The sequence below is a fragment of the Quercus suber genome, unplaced genomic scaffold, assembly GCF_002906115.3.
Source record: "Quercus suber isolate HL8 unplaced genomic scaffold, Cork oak 2.0 scaffold_690, whole genome shotgun sequence".
Classification (NCBI taxonomy): Eukaryota; Viridiplantae; Streptophyta; class Magnoliopsida; order Fagales; family Fagaceae; genus Quercus; species Quercus suber.
In genome coordinates this window covers 251949-271663 of record NW_027070131.1, presented here as the reverse complement: position 1 = coordinate 271663, position 19715 = coordinate 251949, and the positions used below count along the sequence as shown (strand labels likewise).

At 35.2% G+C, this 19715-nt stretch overlaps 3 protein-coding genes across 3 annotated transcripts in view; all 3 read left to right on the top strand.

Annotated features, from left to right (window-relative positions):
- The first annotated feature begins 747 nt into the window (after window positions 1–747).
- Window positions 748–3560, top strand: LOC112040763 (cytochrome P450 81C13). Its single transcript, XM_065766201.1, is given in 6 exon segments — window positions 748–903; window positions 1537–1694; window positions 1696–1946; window positions 1949–2204; window positions 2206–2401; window positions 3063–3560. Coding segments are annotated over 6 exon segments (1020 nt in total). The 3' UTR covers window positions 3066–3560.
- A 5212-nt stretch (window positions 3561–8772) lies between these two features.
- Window positions 8773–14626, top strand: LOC112040813 (cytochrome P450 81C13). The gene is made up of 2 exons (XM_024073734.2): window positions 8773–9784; window positions 13897–14626. The coding sequence occupies exons 1-2, from the start codon at window positions 8891–8893 to the stop codon at window positions 14515–14517; spliced, it is 1515 nt and encodes a 504-aa protein (XP_023929502.1). The 5' UTR covers window positions 8773–8890; the 3' UTR covers window positions 14518–14626.
- A 2138-nt stretch (window positions 14627–16764) lies between these two features.
- LOC112040814 (cytochrome P450 81C13) overlaps window positions 16765–19715 on the top strand; it is an 8527-nt gene continuing 5576 nt past the window's right edge. Inside the window, exon 1 of the mRNA XM_024073736.2 lies at window positions 16765–17753. Coding sequence (XP_023929504.1) covers window positions 16863–17753 — 891 coding nt within the window. The 5' untranslated portion in view covers window positions 16765–16862. The remainder of the gene's footprint in view (window positions 17754–19715) is intronic.

The following is a 19715-nucleotide window of genomic DNA, read 5'->3' as shown; positions in this document are numbered from 1 at the left end:
CTATAAAGCAGAACACATGGACCACTCAGTTGGACCACAACCATTCCACTTAGTCAATTTACCAAGCAAAAATGTGCATTATTTTACACCATTCATCATCACAGGCTGACCCACCAAAATTAAATTTCAATAAAGTAACCAGTTCTAGACAAAACACAACCAAATATATCATAAACCATAGACAACAGACTGCTACAAAAATCCTTTAAAAAATTCATCCTAATCAATAGTATCAAAGTGCTACAAAAAGCCAAAAATAATTTAAGAAAAACCCAGCATTCTGTGCATCCAGCAACAAAATCCCAAACAAAAATAAGTGAACAAAATCTCTCAACAAACCCAAACAACTAAAGCCCCAGGAAACCCAATGAAAAACCCCAAATTTCCAATACACACAGCTCATTCGTCCCAATCAATAGTATCAAAGTGCTACAAAAACCCAAAAAATAATTGAACAAAAACCCAGCATTCTATGCATCCAACAACAAAATCCCAAACAAAAATAATTGAACAAAATCCCTCAACAAACCCAAACAACTAAAGCCCCAGCAAACCCAATGAAAAACCCCAAATTTCCAATACACACAGCTCATTCGTCCCAATCAATAGTATCAAAGTGCTACAAAAACCCAAAAAATAATTGAACAAAAACCTAGCATTCTATGCCTCCAGCAACAAAATCCCAAACAAAAATAATTGAACAAAAACCCTCAACAAACCCAAACAACAAAAGCCCCAGCAAACCCAATGAAAAACCCCACAATTCCATTCCAGCATGGCAAGAAAAATCCAAAAAGAGAGGGAGAGAGAGCCATAGCCATACTCGTTGCCGCCGCTGCTGCCGTGTTGCAACAAACTTGTTACTGCAATGAACTTGTGTTTGGGTTCATAAAGCAAGGGCTGGTTGTAAAGCCGATGTAGTGGTTGCAAGGGTTAGGTTCGTGGGTTAGGGAGCTAAGGGCTGGGTTTTGGGATTTTCTATTTGGTGGGGAAACGGTGTCGTAACAAGAAGTTTTTTTTTTTTCTCTGTGGGCAAAACGGTGTTGTTTAGCATGTGCAAGGTCAGCACATCATTTTCATTAAAATTGTGTCATTTTGGGGGCTTATTTGGCAAAAAAAAAAAAAAAAAAAAAATTAATATGCAACTTGAGGCCAAAAAAAAAAAAATAACAAAAAGAAAAACATAAACATGAGTCATGTGAAATTTAAATTTTAAAAATTTTAATAATAAACTTTTAGTTTGAATTGAACGACTAAAAGCCTAAATTTGTCCTTATACATAATGATAATGGGATTAGGTCTAATAATTTAGTCCGAGAGTGGTTCCAAAATCCCAAGCAAGAAAAGGTGATTGGCTTGGTGAAGATAAAATATTTTTATATGTGGTACCACGTCAATTGGAGGACAATGACAAATCTGTTTTTGTCATTCATGGGATAAGATCCTCACTACAGTATTTGGGTAAGGGTTATTATCTCTTCTCCCTCTGTCTTTCTCCAAACTATTGCTCTGCTTCGCCATGGAAAACTTTTATAGTACTTCTACCTTGCTTTGATCCTCTCCTCTGTTTTCATTTTCAAACTTCTAAACCGCCACCACAACAAAAGTTTACCACCAAGTCCATTTTCTCCACCAATAATTGGCCACCTTCAGCTCCTGAAACAGCCACTCCACAAAACACTAGACCCTATCATTGCAGTACGGTCCAATCCTATATCTTAAGTTTGGTTCAAAGTCTATCCTTATTGTATCTTCTCCTTCAGCTGTCGAAGAATGTTTCACTAAAAATGACAAAATATTTGCAAATCGTCCCCAAACTATGGCTGGGGATCGTCTTACTTACAACTGTACTGCCCCAGTTTGGGCTCCATATGGTCACTTGTGGCGTAACCTCAGACGTGTTAGTACCATTGAGATTTTCTCTCATATCAGCCTTCAGAAATCTTCATCATTAGAGAAGAAGAAGTGTACTCTCTTATTCGCCAAGTGTTTAAATTGTCAAATATAGAACCCCAAAAGGTGGACTTCTAAGTATTTTGCACACTTTTGGTCTCTAATATAATGATGAGGATGGTTGCTGGAAAGCCTTGTGTTGGAGAGGAGTTTGCATGCATGGATGTGGGAAAGAAACTTATCAAAGAATTCAAAGAGGTTTTCTCTTCAAGCTTGACAGTGAATATATGTGATTTCTTTCCAATTTTAAGGTGGGTTGGAGAAGAATATGATAAGGTTGCAGAGGAAAAGAGATGAGGTATTAGTGCGTTTGTTTGAAGAGATAAAGCTGAACAATGATAACATTATAGACGTGGAAAAGATGTGGCCAGTGATCGAAACTCTGTTTTCTCTACGGAAATCTGAGCCTGAATTTTTTTCAGATGAAGTCATCAAAAGCCTCACATTGGTAAGTTAGTTTACATCTTTGTCACTATTGCTCAATGGTGATTTTGATTACTTTTTTGTTGTTACATTTTCATGAAAATTTTGCGAAGTAACCATTTAGCACTGTTGTAGTAATATATGATGCAGAGTAATCTGTAAGATTAATATTAATTGTAATGAACTAATGATCTACGATGTTCCAAATGGATTGTAAATCATTATAAGTGTGTTTTGCATGCATGTATTGGGTATCACAACTATGTGTTTACAACATAGATGTTGGAAATATACACGATTACAAGGATTCTGATTATAATTTGACTAGTAAAAGCATATACCCTTCTTCTTATGTGAACCTTGAATCATTCTTTGAATTTCTTGACACTGAGAATATGTTCCTGCTGAACAATTGAGGAAGAACTAGGTGTGAACACAGATGCTTTTGCGCCCCTGCCCCTGCCCCTTGCTCCTATTTAGAAATTATACCTGTTAGTTTGTAAATTCTATCATCAAAAGACCAAAAAGCTCAATGTTAGTTCATTTCTTCTTCACTCTTTTCTCTTGAATTTAACATTAACTATACCCTCTACATGATCATGAATATCAAAATTTTTAAGTTTTTATCTTTTATCATAATCTAATTGAAAATAGGAAAAATTAAATGATGGGCCTTTCTTTTACAGTAGCTTTCTGTGATGAGATAGCATTTGCTGGAAGTCATCAATTTGTCGGAAGGAGCCTTGAATTTTCGCACTACATTAAATTATATGCCTTCTTTTGCATGCATTGTCAAGCGAGCGTGACTTGAGCTCCCTCAGTTCTCTCCACACACCCAGAAATAGAATGACTTCTTTCAGTTCATCAAAAAAAGAAAAAGGAAAAAAGAATGAGTTCTTTGCATGCAATTTGATATGTTGACTTGCTCTTCACATATACCGTATTAAATAGGTGATTTGGTTTCTGAGTAGAGAAAGTAGTGACACAGTTTGTTGCAAGTCACCACTGATTCAAACAGAGTTTCAATCAGTGTCCTCTTTTCCACATCTGTAATGTTATTATTGATCAGCTGTGACCATAAAATTAGTTTGGTTTACATGTGGCAAATTTTTATTTGTAGTGTATAGAAGAGAGCAGGACAGCAGATTTGGACCTGTGAACGCAGGCCATAGATTTTCTATTTACTTCTCTTTATTTCTATTATTTTATTCCAACATTCCACTGTCAATCTTGTCTTGGAGTGCTATTGAAAGGTCCACTTTAACAACACAATTTCAATTTCCCGAGTCTTCTTATTTGAGCCGTTGCATTTTCGACAAGCTGTCTACTAAGCTTACTATGTTCAAATAAAGCTACTGAAATTCAAAATCAATGCACATTAATGGACATTTCCTGTGTTTACTTGGTTAAAATTCTATTGTAGCATTCAGAAGTTAATTAGAACCTATGATAACAATATAAGAATGAAATTTCCTTACAAAATTGATTGTAACCTAAAGTTATAACCTTACTCAATAAAATAAACATTACTATATATTTTAAAAATCTAACTGTTAAATTGCATGTTCTTTCGCTCTTAATACACATATCAAATTTTGTGTTAATCGGATATCATTTACTATATGATCTATAAGCTTATATTTTGTGTATAATTTTAAACTACAAAAACTTGCAATTTAAACAATTTATTGATGACATAATTATTGATCTTTATTTTTTAGAAATTTTGCAAGTATGGAGAATATAAAAAGAAGATGTAATCTAATGGTAAATTCGTCAAAATTCACCTCCAATAAAAATATATTAAGTAAAGTTGTAGACTAAAGTTATAACCAATTTTGTAGCTAAATTTTGTCCATAATATAAATCTAATCTGGAGTCCTTTTGCAAAAATCTATATATGTATCATCTTTTGTTATTTCCTATCGTATTTCTCCATCCTGTTAAGAAACAATGGAGCCATGTTTCTAAATCCATGTGAAACATTATGTGCAATTTTATAGAACATCCAAACATCTTCTTATGTACTAAAAAATAGTCTTTTTCCTTTCTGCCTAGAATTTTTGTTTCTGGAAATGTTAGCTTAGCTTACCAGAGAATTATGTGCTTCAAATGGTGTTTGTTGCGGGAACAGAAACAACAGCAATAACCATGGAATGGGCAATGTCACTTCTTCTGAATCATCCTAAAGTATTGCAAAAGGTTAAAGCAGAGATTGACAGCCAAGTTGGGTGTGAGCGCTCGATAAATGCCTGGGATCTTGCCAAACTTCCCTATCTTCATTGTGTCATCAATGAAACACTTTGACTATTCCTACAGTGCCACTTTTATTGCCTCATTATTCCTAAGGGGTGATGTAGAACAGACAGCACATGCCTTCTTGGAGTAGCAAGGGCGCAGGAAGTCACAACGCAAGATCAAAGGGGGGTGCCAGTAGGGGCCATCAGAGGTAACAATGTCGGAATTGCATGAAATTGGGCAAATTCCTTCGTTAAGGCCCCGAAAACAATGTTTTTGCTATTTATAGTAATATTTGTTTTTCCTTAATAACTTTTAGTTTAAAAGTCAGAATAAGGTCCCGTCTGTTTTGGGACGACCCTTAAGGTCAGTAGTTTATGATTCTGCGTTTAACTCAATTTTGCCATTTTTGGTAAAATTCGGTAATTTTTGAAAACAATGTTTTTGCTATTTATAGTAATATTTGTTTTTCCTTAATAACTTTTAGTTTAAAAGTCAGAATAAGGTCCCGTCTGTTTTGGGACGACCCTTAAGGTCAGTAGTTTATGATTCTGCGTTTAACTCAATTTTGCCATTTTTGGTAAAATTCGGTAATTTTGTCACCTAATCGCTTAATTAGTGCGAATTAGGGTTTTAAACGTTTTTGCTCAGTATTTATATGTTTTGTAGCCGTCAGAGGCAAATCAGACTATTATCAATAAACACAGACATTTTGTCAATTTTCTCTTCTGGTGGATTCCAGTTTATCTCCTTGTAGATTCAGGGAAACCCCTCGTGGATTCGAGGTTTACTACCAGAAACTAACAGTTTAGTTTCTGTTTCATCAAGAGAGCATCGTGTGTGCTTCTCTTCAGGCTTCCGCGACATCAAGGGGACTACACTTTGGGGGGATTTCATATCCCGCGAGGGATAATTTTGTTGGTGAATGCATGGTCCATGCATAGAGATCCCAAGCTTTGGGAGAAGCCTACTAAGTTCAAGCCAGAGAGATTTGAAGAAATCAATGGAGAAAGAGTAGGGTTCAAGTTCATTCCATTTGGCATAGGGAGGAGGGCATGCCCTGGTGATGGCATGGCCATGCGGGTTATGTCTTTAGCAATGGGTGCATTCATTCAATGCTTTGATTGGGAAATGGTTGGGAAGAAGATGGTGAACATGACCTCAGGTTCCGAATTTCTCATGGCAAAGACTAAGCCTTTAGAGGCTGTTTGTACTCCATGCCCTTCCATGACTAACGTCCTCTCTCAACTTTGATCATATTTGCTAGAAGATATGAGACTGATTAACAAAACCAATACTGTATAATTACCTATGTTTTTATAATTGCATAAACTTCTAATTAATGAGAGAGTACTAAATCCTCCACAGCCATTTTTATTACAACATTTTCCCTTAGAAGATTGCATCGTGGGGGAATTTCATATACAATGAGGGACAATTTTGTTGGTGAATGCATAGTTCATGCATAAGAACCCTAACCTGTGGGAGGAACCCAATAGATTCAAACCAAAGAGATTTGAAGTAACCAATGGAGAAAGAGAAGGGTTCAAATACATTTCATTTGGCATAATGAGGAGGCCATGCCAGGTGCGAGGATGGCCATGTAGAAACTTTTGTTGGCATTGGTTGCACTCATTTAGTATTTTGTTTGGGGAAAGGGTTGGGAAGGAAGTGGCTGACATGAACCAAATTTTGGATTTCTTTTGTCAAAGCCTTTTCAGGCTATTTGTAGTCCATGCCCTTCCAAGACTAACATATGTTCTCAAGAGTAATTATATAATACTTCAAAAGTACTATAATGGCATATTCTTTCCTCTCACATGATAAATGGTCATACTAATTTGAGTGGTTTTGTAGTCTTGAATGATGTTTTTGTTGCAATTAATTAGGATTGTTCTCATTTTTTTGGGTACTAGAGGTAATGTGTTTTTGTTTGTTTGTTTGTTTAGACCCCTTAAAACAGATTGTTTAAACCTAGTGAATTAGCCAAATAGTTTCTTCGGTTAATTATGAGATTTAAGTTAAACAACAAAAAATCATTTCTTGCATAGCGGAAAAGAAAACCAATGAAATGAATCATTTCAAGGTAAAAACTTGGGTAAGATTTGACCAAAACAATCCTCCAAGTAAATAATTCCACTAATAGAGAATTGAAATTTTTACAAAAGATTTAACCTTAAATCTATTGTTACCTGCAGTAGTAATTTACTGACATGACCACATGCAAACTCTGAATTTACAGACTCTTCTCTCTTGAATTTGCAGCACATAAGCTCCCACGCTTATGACTTTGAAATCCCACTCAAAGGTTTCAAATCACCACTTGTTGATCTTGCAGCAACTAGATTCCACCAACACTTGATTGTAGTTCTTGTTCCAGTAAACACTTATAAAGTTAGAAGGCACAAAACTTCTCAGATCTCATAAGAGTAACTCATAAGTCTTTCAAGAGTCATCAAAATGTAGTTAGAGTTTTCCTTTTATACTTAGGAGTGTTGGACTGAAACCCTAAATGTTTTCATGGGCTTAGGCTTCATTTAAAATTCTACAGAATCTGTTTTTCTCTAATTTTTGATCAGTCGAATGTAATTTTTGATTGATCAAACTTCACTGAAGTTGAATTCTTTTCTGCAACTTGAATGTTTTTGAGACCTAACTTGAATTACCTTGAGCAATGTCTAACACTCATTCTAGAAACTAACCCATCGCATATATAGAAACTAACCTAACTAACCTAATGAATTGGGTTGGATCACCTGAGATAGAAAAAGGATAATATTGTGTAACAGTAATGCCCCTTTCACATGTATGAACCCCGTAAGTGTATAGTAAATATGAGAGGGAGATTACATGCCACTTGTATCATATACCCTCTCCATCCATACCAGTGAGCAAGTCACGTTTTTATTTTGTAGTTGAAGTAAAACACGTGAGAAAGTCACGTTTCTTGTTGTAGTTGAAGTAGATCATCACAGCAAATCACGTTTCTTGTTGTAGTTGAACCAGGAGAACGTGTTTTGTTGAGGTGAAGGTAGGGGTTCTTTATAAAGTACAAATAAACCAGTGCATGCGCGGTGTAGGCCGTACATGAGAGCCGCAACGTGAGAAAAGAAAAGCAAGGGGCCGAGAGTGTGACCAGAGCAATCCATAAGAATAACATAATAAATGTTAGTTTACCAAAAAAAATAATAATAATAAATGTTGCGTGGATTAAACTAATAATCATATCACATGCCACATAAAATATTCCCATAGTTTAGGTCTAATTTGTCGTTATGCATAACGACAAAATTTCCATAGTTTAGTCTTTTATGTTGATTATAAAAATTCAACTAATAATCATATCACATGCCACATAAATTAAAAAATAAATAAATAAACACGTGGCGGAAAATTAGAATAATCATATCACATGCCACAGAAATTTAAAAAAAATAAATGGACACATGGCGGAGAATTAGACTCCAATTAAAAGACTAAACTATGGAAAAATTTGTCATTATGCATAATGGCAATGGGATTAGGTCTAATAATTGAAAGTTAGTTCATGAATAGCTCCAAAAATGAGAAAACTAGAATCCATATGTTAATTTGGGATATTCAAATGTTTTATTGTATTAAATTGAATATTTTATATTTTTTTTTAAGACAAAACATGCAACTATACAAGCAACAGGACTAGGTGTGTAGCAAAAGTAAGTGTAGTGGCCTAGTACGTTAAAATTTAGGATGGGTATGATTATTTGTTGAATTTTTATAATCAACATAAAAGACTAAATTGTGGGAAAATTTGTCGTTATGCATAATGATAGTGGGATTAGGTCTAATAATTGAAAGTTAGTCTATGAATGGTTCCAAAAATGAGAGTGATAGTGGGATTAGGTCTAATAATTGAAAGTTAGTCTATGAATGGTTCCAAAAATGAGAATTGTTAGGGACATTAATTTTGACACAATTTTATACCATTATATGCTATATGGCAAGTTGTGATAGCTCACTAACACATTTTTACTAATCACAGCTCATCATATGGCGAATTGTGACATAAAATTATGCCAAAATTAATGCTCCTAACATTTCTCTCCAAAAATCCCAAGCAAGAAAAGGTAATTGGCTTGGTGAAGATAAAATATTTTTATATGGGGTACCGCGTCAATTGTAGGACAATGACAAATCAGTTTTTGGCATTCATGTATAAGATCCTCACTACAGTATTAGGTAAGGGTTATTATCTCTTCTCCCTCTGTCTTTCTCTAAACCATAGCTCTGCTTCGCCATGGAAAGCTTATACTTCTACCTTGCTTTGATCCTCTCCACTGTTTTCATTATCAAACTTCTAATCCGCCACCATAACAAAAATTTACCACCAAGTCCATTTTCTCTACCAATAATCGGCCACCTTCACCTCCTGAAACAGCCACTCCACAAAACACTAGAGACCCTATCATTGCAGTACGGTCCAATCCTATCTCTTAAGCTTGGTTCAAGGTCTATCCTAGTTGTATCTTCTCCTTCTGTTGTTGAAGAATGTTTCACCAAAAATGACACAATCTTTGCAAATCGTCCCCAAACTATGGCTGGGGATCGTCTTACTTACAACTGTACTGCCCCAGTTTGGGCTCCATATGGTCACTTGTGGCGAAACCTCAGACGTGTTAGTACCATTGAGATTTTCTCTCATATCAGCCTTCAGAAATCTTCTACCATTAGAGAAGAAGTAGTGTACTCTCTTCTTCGCCAATTGTTTAAAGTGTCAAATATAGAACCCCAAAAGGTGGACTTCAAGTATTTGAGCACACTTTTGGTGTCCAATATAATGATGAGGATAGTTGCTGGAAAGCCATGTGTTGGGGAGGAGTTTACATGCATGGATGTGGGAAAGAAACTTCTCAAAGAATTCAAAGAGATTTACTTTGCAAGCTTGACAGTGAATATATGTGATTTCTTTCCAATTTTAAGGTGGGTAGGTTACAAAGGGTTGGAGGAGAATATGATAAGGTTGCAGAGGAAAAGAGATGAAGTATTAAGGCGTTTGTTTGAAGAGATAAAGTTGAACAATGATAACATTATAGATGTGGAGAAGAAGAGGACACTGATTGAAACTCTGTTTTCTCTACGGAAATCGGATCCTGAATTTTTTTCAAATGATGTCATCAAAAGCCTCACATTGGTAAGTTTATTTACATCTTTGTGATTATTGCTCAATATATGGTGATTTTAATTACTTTTTGTTATTATATTTTTCCTGATTATTTTGCGAAGTAACCATTTAGGCATTTAGCACTGTTGTAGTAAAATAGGATGCAGAGTAATCTTTAAGATTAATATTTACTGTAATGATCTATAATATCCCAAATCGATTGATTATAAGTGTGTTTTGCATGCGTGTATTGAGTTTCTCAACTATGTGTTTACAACATAGGCGTTGGCTATATACACGATTACATGGATTTTAATTATAATCTGACTAGTATACTCTTCTTCTTATTTAATCTTGAATCATTATTGGTGTGTTTGGATGACATAATTTGGGCATTTGGATTTGGATTTAAGTGATTAAAATCTAAATAATTTGTTTGGAAGTTTAAAAAAGGTCAAAGATTTGGATTTGACAAATTCACCAAGGATTTTAAACCTTTAAAATACTTGAATTTGAAACAACTCTTAAAATCAATGGATTTGAAATCAAGACATTTCAAATTTATTAATTTAAAATTCAAATCCAAGTTCCCAAATACAACGTATTTGAATTTCTTGGCACCGTAAATGTGTTCATGCTGAATAATTGAGCAAGAACTAGGTGTAAAGACAGATGCTTTTGCTCTCCTGCCCCTTCCCCCTATATAGAAATATAATTTTCCTGTTAGTTTGCAAATTCTATCATCAAAAATGCCAAAAAGCACCATGTAATTTAGGTTGCGTTTGGTTCTATGTAAAATGTTTTCCTAGTGTAAAATATTTTCAACTAAAAATATTTTACGAAACGGAAAATATTTTCAATTGTTTGTTTGTGTTTTGGAAAGTTTGTTGGAAAAGTATTTTTAGCGTTTGGTATTGCATGTAAAAGCCTATTTTCAAAAAACCAACAATCACAATCACCACTATAAACCCAAACACCACTGGCCACTACAAACCCAGCCACCATTATCCACCACATAACCAATTAATTTGAAAAATCATAATCAAAATCAAAATCCATTAATCTCAAAATCAATATCAAAACCATCTACCAAAACCCATAATCCACCACCATTGAAACCGACAAACCACCATAGCCAACGATCCACCACCCCCAATCAACCACCATCAACGCTTAAATTCACCCCCAACCCACCACCACTGAAACCCATGAATCACCCCAACCACCAATCCTCCAAAATCCAAGCAAAAATGTTATTTTACAAAAAAAAAAAAGAAAAAAAAAAAGAAGAAGGATGGGTTTGATGAGTGAGAGAGAGGACGGAGGTGAAGTAGATGAAGAACTACCTTCACTGGCAGAGGGGCTTGCAGGCATGATGGTGAGGCCGTGGGTCGGGGACTGGGATGTGAAGAAATTGGGTGGGTTTAGTTGGGTTCATCGAAGATGGGTTTGAGCACGATGGAGGAGCTGAGGTGATGCGATTAGATCGGCGATGGGTTTGAGTGGCGGGATTAGACCGGCGGGGCCGTGGGTCGGGGACTGGATATGGGCTTCACCGGCAATAGCTCTCTCCATCCTTCGGCTTGGGCTTGGCGTGAGTGATGTGAGTGAGTGAGGAGAGTGGAAATGGTTTGAAGGTAAAATGAAAGTGTAAAATGATTTACGGGTGTAAGGTGGGTATTTTAAGGTCAACGGAAATGATTTTCCATTTGACCAAATTTTTCATGCGCAACCAAACACACGGCAAAGTGTAAATTGTTTTTCCAAATTCATTTTCAGCCGAAACAAATGCAGCCTTAGTTCATTTCTTCTTAACTTTTTTTCTTTTGAATTTTTTTTTTATAATCTTTTTAACATTTAACATTAACTACCCTCTGCATGAATCATGAATATCAAACTTTTTAAAGTATTTATCGTAATCGATTGAAAATAGGAAAAGTTAAATGATGGGCCTTTCTTATACGATAGCTTTCTGTGATGAGATAGCATTTACTGGCAGCGGTCATCAATTTGTTGGAAGGAGCCTAGAATTTTTACACTACAACATTAAATTACATGCCTTTTTTTTTGCATGCATTGTCAAGCAAGCGTGACTTTAGCTCTCTCCACCCACCCAGTATGACTACTTTGCATGAAATTTAATATACCTTGACTTGTTCTTCAAATATACCATATTAAATAGGCGATTTGGTTTTTGAGTCGGAGAAAGTAGTGATACAACTTTTGTCACAAGTCAATACTATAAGGTGGTCAACTATAAATGATTGAAAAAATCAACAGAGTTTCAATTTGTGTCCTCTGCTTTTCCACATCTATAATGTTATCATTGATCAACTATGAAAGAATAGAACAGAACAAAAAAAGTGGAACAGAAGTGAAAGCTAGAAAACGTGTTAAAACACAAGAGCTGTTTAGACCCCCAAATTAAATATTACGGCTCGATAGATTTTACTCTAACTTATACTAAGTGCGAAATAGAGTAAATGCGAGCAGATAAACAAATAAATTACTCTAACCCATAATCAATGTAACACAGCAGTAAACTGAAAGGTAAAAGAGTATGGAAGAAGAATGCAAACACAAGATAACACGCCGATGTATTATCGAAAAGGAAACCGAAGTACTCGGCGTAAAATCTCTCTGCCGCCCTCCAAGTGGTAATCGATCCACTAGACAATTAATTGGGAAACACGAGTAGCAAGAGACCCTTTGAGCCTAATCTACCAAATGCACCTAAGCCCTCCAAGCTCCTACTCCAACAAGGTTTCTCGGAATCGTGTCTTGTCTAGCTCTCTGGATCCCGCAATACGCTCGATTGCATCCACCAAAGCCTGGCTTCTTCCAATACTTCCCAGCAGCACCAAAACCTCACTTGACACTCATAATGGGTGTGGTAAGTTTTTGGGCTATCAACCTCTTAAGTGTATGGAAATAGAGATGTAGGAGTTAAGGAAAATCCACAATGAATTTTGTAAAGAATTGTGGGTATAACAATCTCTAACTCTTAAGGTTTGTGGCTAGAGTTTTTTCTCAGAAGCACTCCTTAACATCTATGGATAATGTGGATATATATAGTGTGAGTACAGATAGTGTATATCAGAAATGACAGTTCAGCAAAACAGAATATTTCGCGGATATCTCGCGGGAAAGCCTTACCTGCGAGACACTCGCGAAAACCAACTGTTTCCATCTTGTCCTGACTCTTCGCATTCCAATCATGTGCAGGGCACATGCATCACTTCGCGAGAAAGCTTACTCGCGAGCTACCCGCGAAAACAGTTTTAGTCTTCAATTGCCTTGAGTCTTCACACTCTCTCTCTCTCACACAACCCTTACAATGAAATCCCACAAATAATACAGAGTACATAAGATTGAACATAATTACAATCAAATTTGGCACGGAATTAAAGCTAACATAAAATAGTTGTAAATTATAACTTTACAGGAAGATTTGGATTCGAAAGTGTAGGCTAGAAGCTGAATCATGTGGAAGTAGGCTAGAAGTTGAATAATTTATATCCTTGATGTTCTCATTAGTGTCATTGTTTCTATTTTCTTTTTAGTTCTCTTTATTCCTATTATTTTATTCCAATATTTCACTATCTATCTTGTCTGGGAGTGCTGTTGAAAAGTTCACTTTTAAACACAACTTTAATTTCCTGAGTCTTCTTATTTGAGCTATTGCATTTTCAACAAACTATCTACTAAGTTTACTATGTTCAAGTAAAGTTAATGAAATTCGAAATCTTTGCACATTAATAGACCCTTTTTTTTTTTTTTGAGAAAAGCATTAATAGACATTTCCTGTGTTTTTCTTGGTTAAAATTCTATTGTAGCGTTTAGAAGTTAATTAGAACCTATGATCACGTAGATAATATAGATCTAATTTGGAGTCCTTTTGAAAAAATATATAATCTTTTGGAATTTTGATTCATCTTTTGTCATTTTTCTCTATCCTAGTAAGAAACAATGGAACCATGCTACTGCATCCATGTGGAAAACTTTGTGGAAATGCAATTTTACAGAACATCCAAACATCTTCTTGAGATATGTACTAAAAAATATAAATTATTTTTCCCTTCTGCCTAGAATTTTTGCTTCTGGAAATGTTAGCTTAGCTTACAATGAATTATGTGCTGCAGATGATGTTAATTGCGGGAACAGACACCACAGCAACAACCATAGAATGGGCAATGTCACTTCTTCTTAATCATCCAGAAGTGTTGCAGAAGGTTAAAGCAGAGATTGATAACCAAGTTGGGGGTGAGCACTTGATAAATGACTTGGATCTTGCCAAACTTCCCTATCTTCGTTGTGTCATCAATGAAACACTTAGATTGTATCCTACATCACCACTTTTATTACCTCATTGTTCCTCAGCAGACTGCACTGTGGGGGGATTTCATATCCCACAAGGGACAATTTTGTTGGTGAATGCATGGTCCATGCATAGAGATCCCAAGTTTTGGGAGGAGCCTACTAAGTTCAAGCCAGAGAGATTTGAAGAAATCAATGGAGAAAGAGAAGGGTTCAAGTTCATTCCATTTGGCATAGGGAGGAGGGTATGCCCTGGTGCTGGCATGGCCATGAGGGTGATTTCATTAGCATTGGGTTCACTCATTCAATGCTTTGATTGGGAAATGGTTGGGAAGGAGATGGTGGACATGACCTCAGGTTTTGGATTTCTTATGACAAAGACTCAGCCTTTAGAGGCTGTTTGTACTCCGTGCCCTTCCATGACTAACATCCTCTCTCAACTTTGATTAGATTTGTTATAAGATATGAGATTCATTAACAAAACCAATAGAGTATATTACCTCTGTTTTTATTAGTGCATAGACCAATAAAGTAAAATTACCTCTGTTCTTATAAGTGCATGGATAAGCTAATTATTTTTAAATAATTAAAACTAAATTACTAATAAATAAAAGTATAACAAATTATAAAATAAGTAAATAAATTTTAATGAAAAATTACTTTAAGTTTTAATTGTTTAGAGTTTAGAATTTATCATTGTTTATCTATTTTTATATTTTTAAAATTATCTTTATGTTTTGTGTTAGTTTCTTAATTTCATAATATGAGTTTGACTATTTCTGTTTGGGCTATGTTTAATCTATGCCCTAGCCAGCACAAAAAATAATAAAAATAATAATTCCTCAATACCGATTTATTCCTAGTGATAGTCTAATTAAAAAAAATCCACACACTCGCAAATTAAATACAATCACCAAAACCCAAAATCAAAACATACACAAAAGAGTTCAAAAATTGAGAATATAAAAAACAAATATAAAAACTTACATTAGAGAACCAAAAACTTGTATTGTGTGGGATTTAATTATAGGGATGGCTTATTGGTTAAGTGAGATTGTATTGAAAAGCCATATATGTGTGTATATATATATATGTATGTATGTATGTATGTATGTATAAGTTTTGAAAATTTTGATATATAATAGACTTTTAATTAGAGTAGAATTTGAATTTCTAAAATTTAGATGATAACTATTTATCTAAATTAAATTATTGTTAAATCTTATCCCTTAATCAAGAGTCTAGAAAGCAACCTTTCGCAATTCAAGTTAACTTTCTAAGCAAAGTGGGCTTGTGGGCTTGGGCTCTGTAGCTTAATATCCTAATAAAATATTAATTTAGTGAGATGCCACTTGAAGAAAAAAAACAAAAAACAAAGACAATAACCAAAACCCAAAATCAAAACATACACAAAAGAGTTCAAAATTTGAGAATATATAAAAAATAAAAATAAAAACTTACATAAAAGAACCAAGAACACAAATGGGTGTCCATTGTTTTGCTTTTTTATACTCTCTTTGTTCTAAATTGTTTGGCCTAGTTAGAAAAATCCAATTATTTAGATAAACATCATTAACTGTCTTATCTCTTTAAAAAAAAAGTTAGAAATTTTCTGAATTACCCTTAAACAAATTTATCAAAAAATTATTTAAGGAAAAAAAAAACATTTCTAGTGTTGGCACCAACTGCCAAGCAATTTTCAAAGTTATTGTAGATTTCAAATTCAATTAGTGTACAACTCTTACAATTTGCAAACCTATATTCAAATCCAAATTCTATAGCGACCAAGCCTAGTCCAAATTCAATCTTTATCTTTAGATCAAATTCAATTTGCAAACCAAATTCAATTTAGGTTTTTAATTTTTTTTAATTAAAAAAATGCTCCCACAAATAAATTAATGACACAAAGAGAATGTTAATAAATTAATGGTATTTGACATTTCAAACAGGATATAATTTTGGGATATCTCAAAATAGAATACAAGCCAAACAATTTGGAATGGAGGGAGTATTAAACTTCCTTTGGCATAATATTTTGCACGCAATTTAGAAGCAAAGAACAATAAGTAAGATGCATTTATTAGATTCTAACATAAGCGTAAGTTGCATCTTGGGGGAAAAAGTGAACAAACAAAAACAACATTAAGTCTATTGTTTGAGATTTAATTATAGGGATGATTTATTGATTAAGTGGGATTGTATTGAAAAGCTATGGCTAAATATATATTCTGAAAATTTTGATAATAGACTTTTAATTGAAGTAGAATTTAAATTTTTAAAATTTAGATTATAATATTCTATCTAAATTAAATTATTGTTGAATCTTGTCCCTTAGTCAAGACCCTTGTAGCTTAATATCTTAATAAAATATTAATTTAATAAGATGCAACTTGAGGCAAAAAAAAAAAAAAAATGTGACTTGTGTGAAGTTTAAATTTTAAAATTTTTAATAATAGACTTTTGGTTTGAATAGGACTATTAAGAGCCTAAATTTGTCCTTATGCATAATGATAATGGGATTAGGTCTAACAATTTAGATGCATAATGATAATGGTATTAGGTCTAATAATTTAGTCCGAGAATGGTTCCCAAAATCCCAAGCAAGAAAAGGTGATTGGCTATTTGGCTTGGGGAAGATAAAATATGTTTATATGGGGTACCACGTCAATTTTAGGACAATGACAAATCTGTTTTTGGCATTCATGGATAAGATCCTCACTACAGTATTTGGGTAAGGGTTATTGTCTCTTCTCCCTCTGTTTTTCTCTAGTCCATATTGCTCTGCTTCGCCATGGAAAACTTTTACTTCTACCTTGCTTTGATCCTCTCCATTGTTTTCATTTTCAAACTTCTAAACCACCATAACAAAAATTTACCACCAAGTCCATTTTCTCTACCAATAATCGGCCACCTTCACCTCCTGAAACAGCCACTCCACCGAACACTAGAGACCCTATCTTTGCAGTACGGTCCAATCCTATCTCTTAAGTTTGGTTCAAGGTCTATCCTAGTTGTATCTTCTCCTTCAGCTGTTGAGGAATTTTTCACCAAAAATGACATAACATTTGCAAATCGTCCCCAAACTATTGCTGGGGATCGTCTTACTTACAACTGTACTGCCCCAGTTTGGGCTCCATATGGTCACTTGTGGCGAAACCTCAGACGGGTTAGTACCATTGAGATTTTCTCTCGTATCAGCCTTCAGAAATCTTCTATCATTAGAGAAGAAGAAGTGTACTCTCTTATTCGCCAAGTGTTTAAATTGTCAAATATAGAACCCCAAAAGGTCGACTTCAAGTATTTGTGCTCACTTTTGGTGTCTAATATAATGATGAGGATGGTTGCTGGAAAGCCTTGTGTTGGTGAGGAGTTTGCATGCATGGATGTGGGAAAGAAACTTCTCAAAGAATTCAAAGAGGTTTTCTCTTCAAACTTCGCAGTGAATATATGTGATTTCTTTCCAATTTTAAGGTGGGTTGGTTACAAAGGGTTGGAGAAGAATATGATAAGGCTGCAGAGGAAAAGAGATGAGGTATTAGGGCGTTTGTTTGAAGATATAAAGCTGAACAATGATAACATTATAGATGTGGAAAAGATGAGGCCACTGATTGAAACTCTGTTTTCTCTACGGAAATCTGAACCTGAATTTTTTTCAGATGATGTCATCAAAAGCCTCACATTGGTAAGTTATTTTACATCTTTGTCACTATTGCTCAATGGTTATTTTGATTACTTTTTTGTTGTCATATTTTCATGATTATTTTGCGAAGTAACCATTTACCACTGTTGTAGTAATGCAGGATGCAGAGTAATCTTTAAGATTAATATTAATTTTGTAATGAACTAATGATCTATGATATCCCAAATGGATTGAAAATCATATAGGATTATAAGAGTGTGTTTTGCATGCATGTATTGAGTTTCACAACTATGTGTTTACAACATAGATGTTGGCCATATACACGATTACAAGGATTCTGATTATAATTTGACTAGTAAAAGCATATACCCTTCTTTCTTATGTGAACCTTGAATCATTCTTTGAATTTCTTGACACTGAGAACATGTTCATGCTGAACAATTGAGGAAGAACTAGGTGTGAAGACAGATGCTTTTGTGCCCCTGCCCCTTCCTCCTGTTTAGAAATTATACCTGAAATTCAAAATCAATGCACATTAATGGACATTTCCTGTGCTTTACTTGGTTAAAATTCTATTGTAGCGTTTAGAAGTTAATTAGAACCTATGATCACCTAGATAATATAAATCTAATTTGGAGTCCTTTTGCAAAAATCTATATCCATTAGATATGTATCATCTTTTTGCTATTTCCTATCGTATTTCACTATCTTGTTAAGTGTTAACAATATAAAGAGAGAGAATGACTAAATAGTCAGTATATTAATGTGTGTAAAACAATGTACAAAAGAGAGCCTTTATATAGGTTAGATATATGTGCAGTACAAGTAATATAAGTGTAGTACAAGTAATAGACTAGGCTAAGCCCAATGGGCTAATCTATACACTAACATCCCCCCTCAAACTCGAGGTGGCAAGGAGGAAGCCAACTGGAGTTTGGATATAAGATCTCGAAGACGACCAGGTGGGTGAGACTTGGTGAAGATATCAGCAGGCTGGTCAACAGATGAGATGGAGAACAACTTGAGATTGCCTTTCTTGAGATGCTGGCGAGTAATGTGGCAGTCGATCTCAATGTGCTTGGTGCGTTCGTGGAAGACATCATTATGAGCAATGTAGATAGCACTACGATTGTCACAAAAAAGAGGAGTAGCAGTGGGCTGTAGAGCATCCATGTCAGCCAAGAGCCAGCGAAGCCAGACAAGCTCGCAGGTGGTGTCGGCAAGGGCACGATACTCAGCCTCAATACTGAAACGGGAAACAACATCCTGCTTTTTGCTACGCCATGAGACAAGAGAAGTACCCAACAGGAAACAGAAACCTGTGATAGAGCATCGATCAGTCAGATCACCGGCCCAGTCCGCATCTGAATAAGCATGAAGCTCAAGAGAAGACCGAGAGGAGTAGTGTAAACCATGATAAAGAGTACCCTTGACATATCGGAGAATCCGAAGAACAGCAGCACAGTGGACAGAACGAGGGGCATCCATAAATTTACTAACCATACCCACGGCATGTGAAATATCTGGACGAGTAACAGTGAGATAGATCAGACTACCAACCAACTGACGATAGCGAGTAGCATCAGATATAGGTTCACCATCCAAGGGTGTGAGCTTGGCATTGTATTCCAAAGGAGTGGAAACAGTCTTGTTGTCAGTGATACCGGCTTTAGAGAGAAGATCATAAGCATATTTAGCTTGGGAAAGATAGTATCCATCAGAGGATGAGGTAACCTCAAGCCCAAGAAAATAGCTGAGAGTGCCCAAATCTTTCATCTCAAAATGCTGACTAAGGAAGTGCTGAAGAGAGCGGATACCTGCAGAATCATCTCCAGTAATAATCATATCATCAACATAGAGAAGAATAAGAGTGATACCAGCAGAGGATCTTCGGACGAAGAGAGCAGTGTCATGAGGACTCGAAGTGAAACCCTGCTGAGCAACAACTGAGCTGAACTTTTCAAACCAAGCTCGAGGAGCCTGCTTGAGGCCATAAAGAGCACG

Excerpts from the sequence above, each read along its gene's own strand:
- LOC112040813 (XM_024073734.2), top strand. The coding sequence starts at position 8,891 with ATGGAAAGCTTATACTTCTACCTTGCTTTGATCCTCTCCACTGTTTTC. Across the intron at positions 9,785-13,896 it reads TCATCAAAAGCCTCACATTG|ATGATGTTAATTGCGGGAAC; the intron begins GTAAGTTTATTT and ends TATGTGCTGCAG.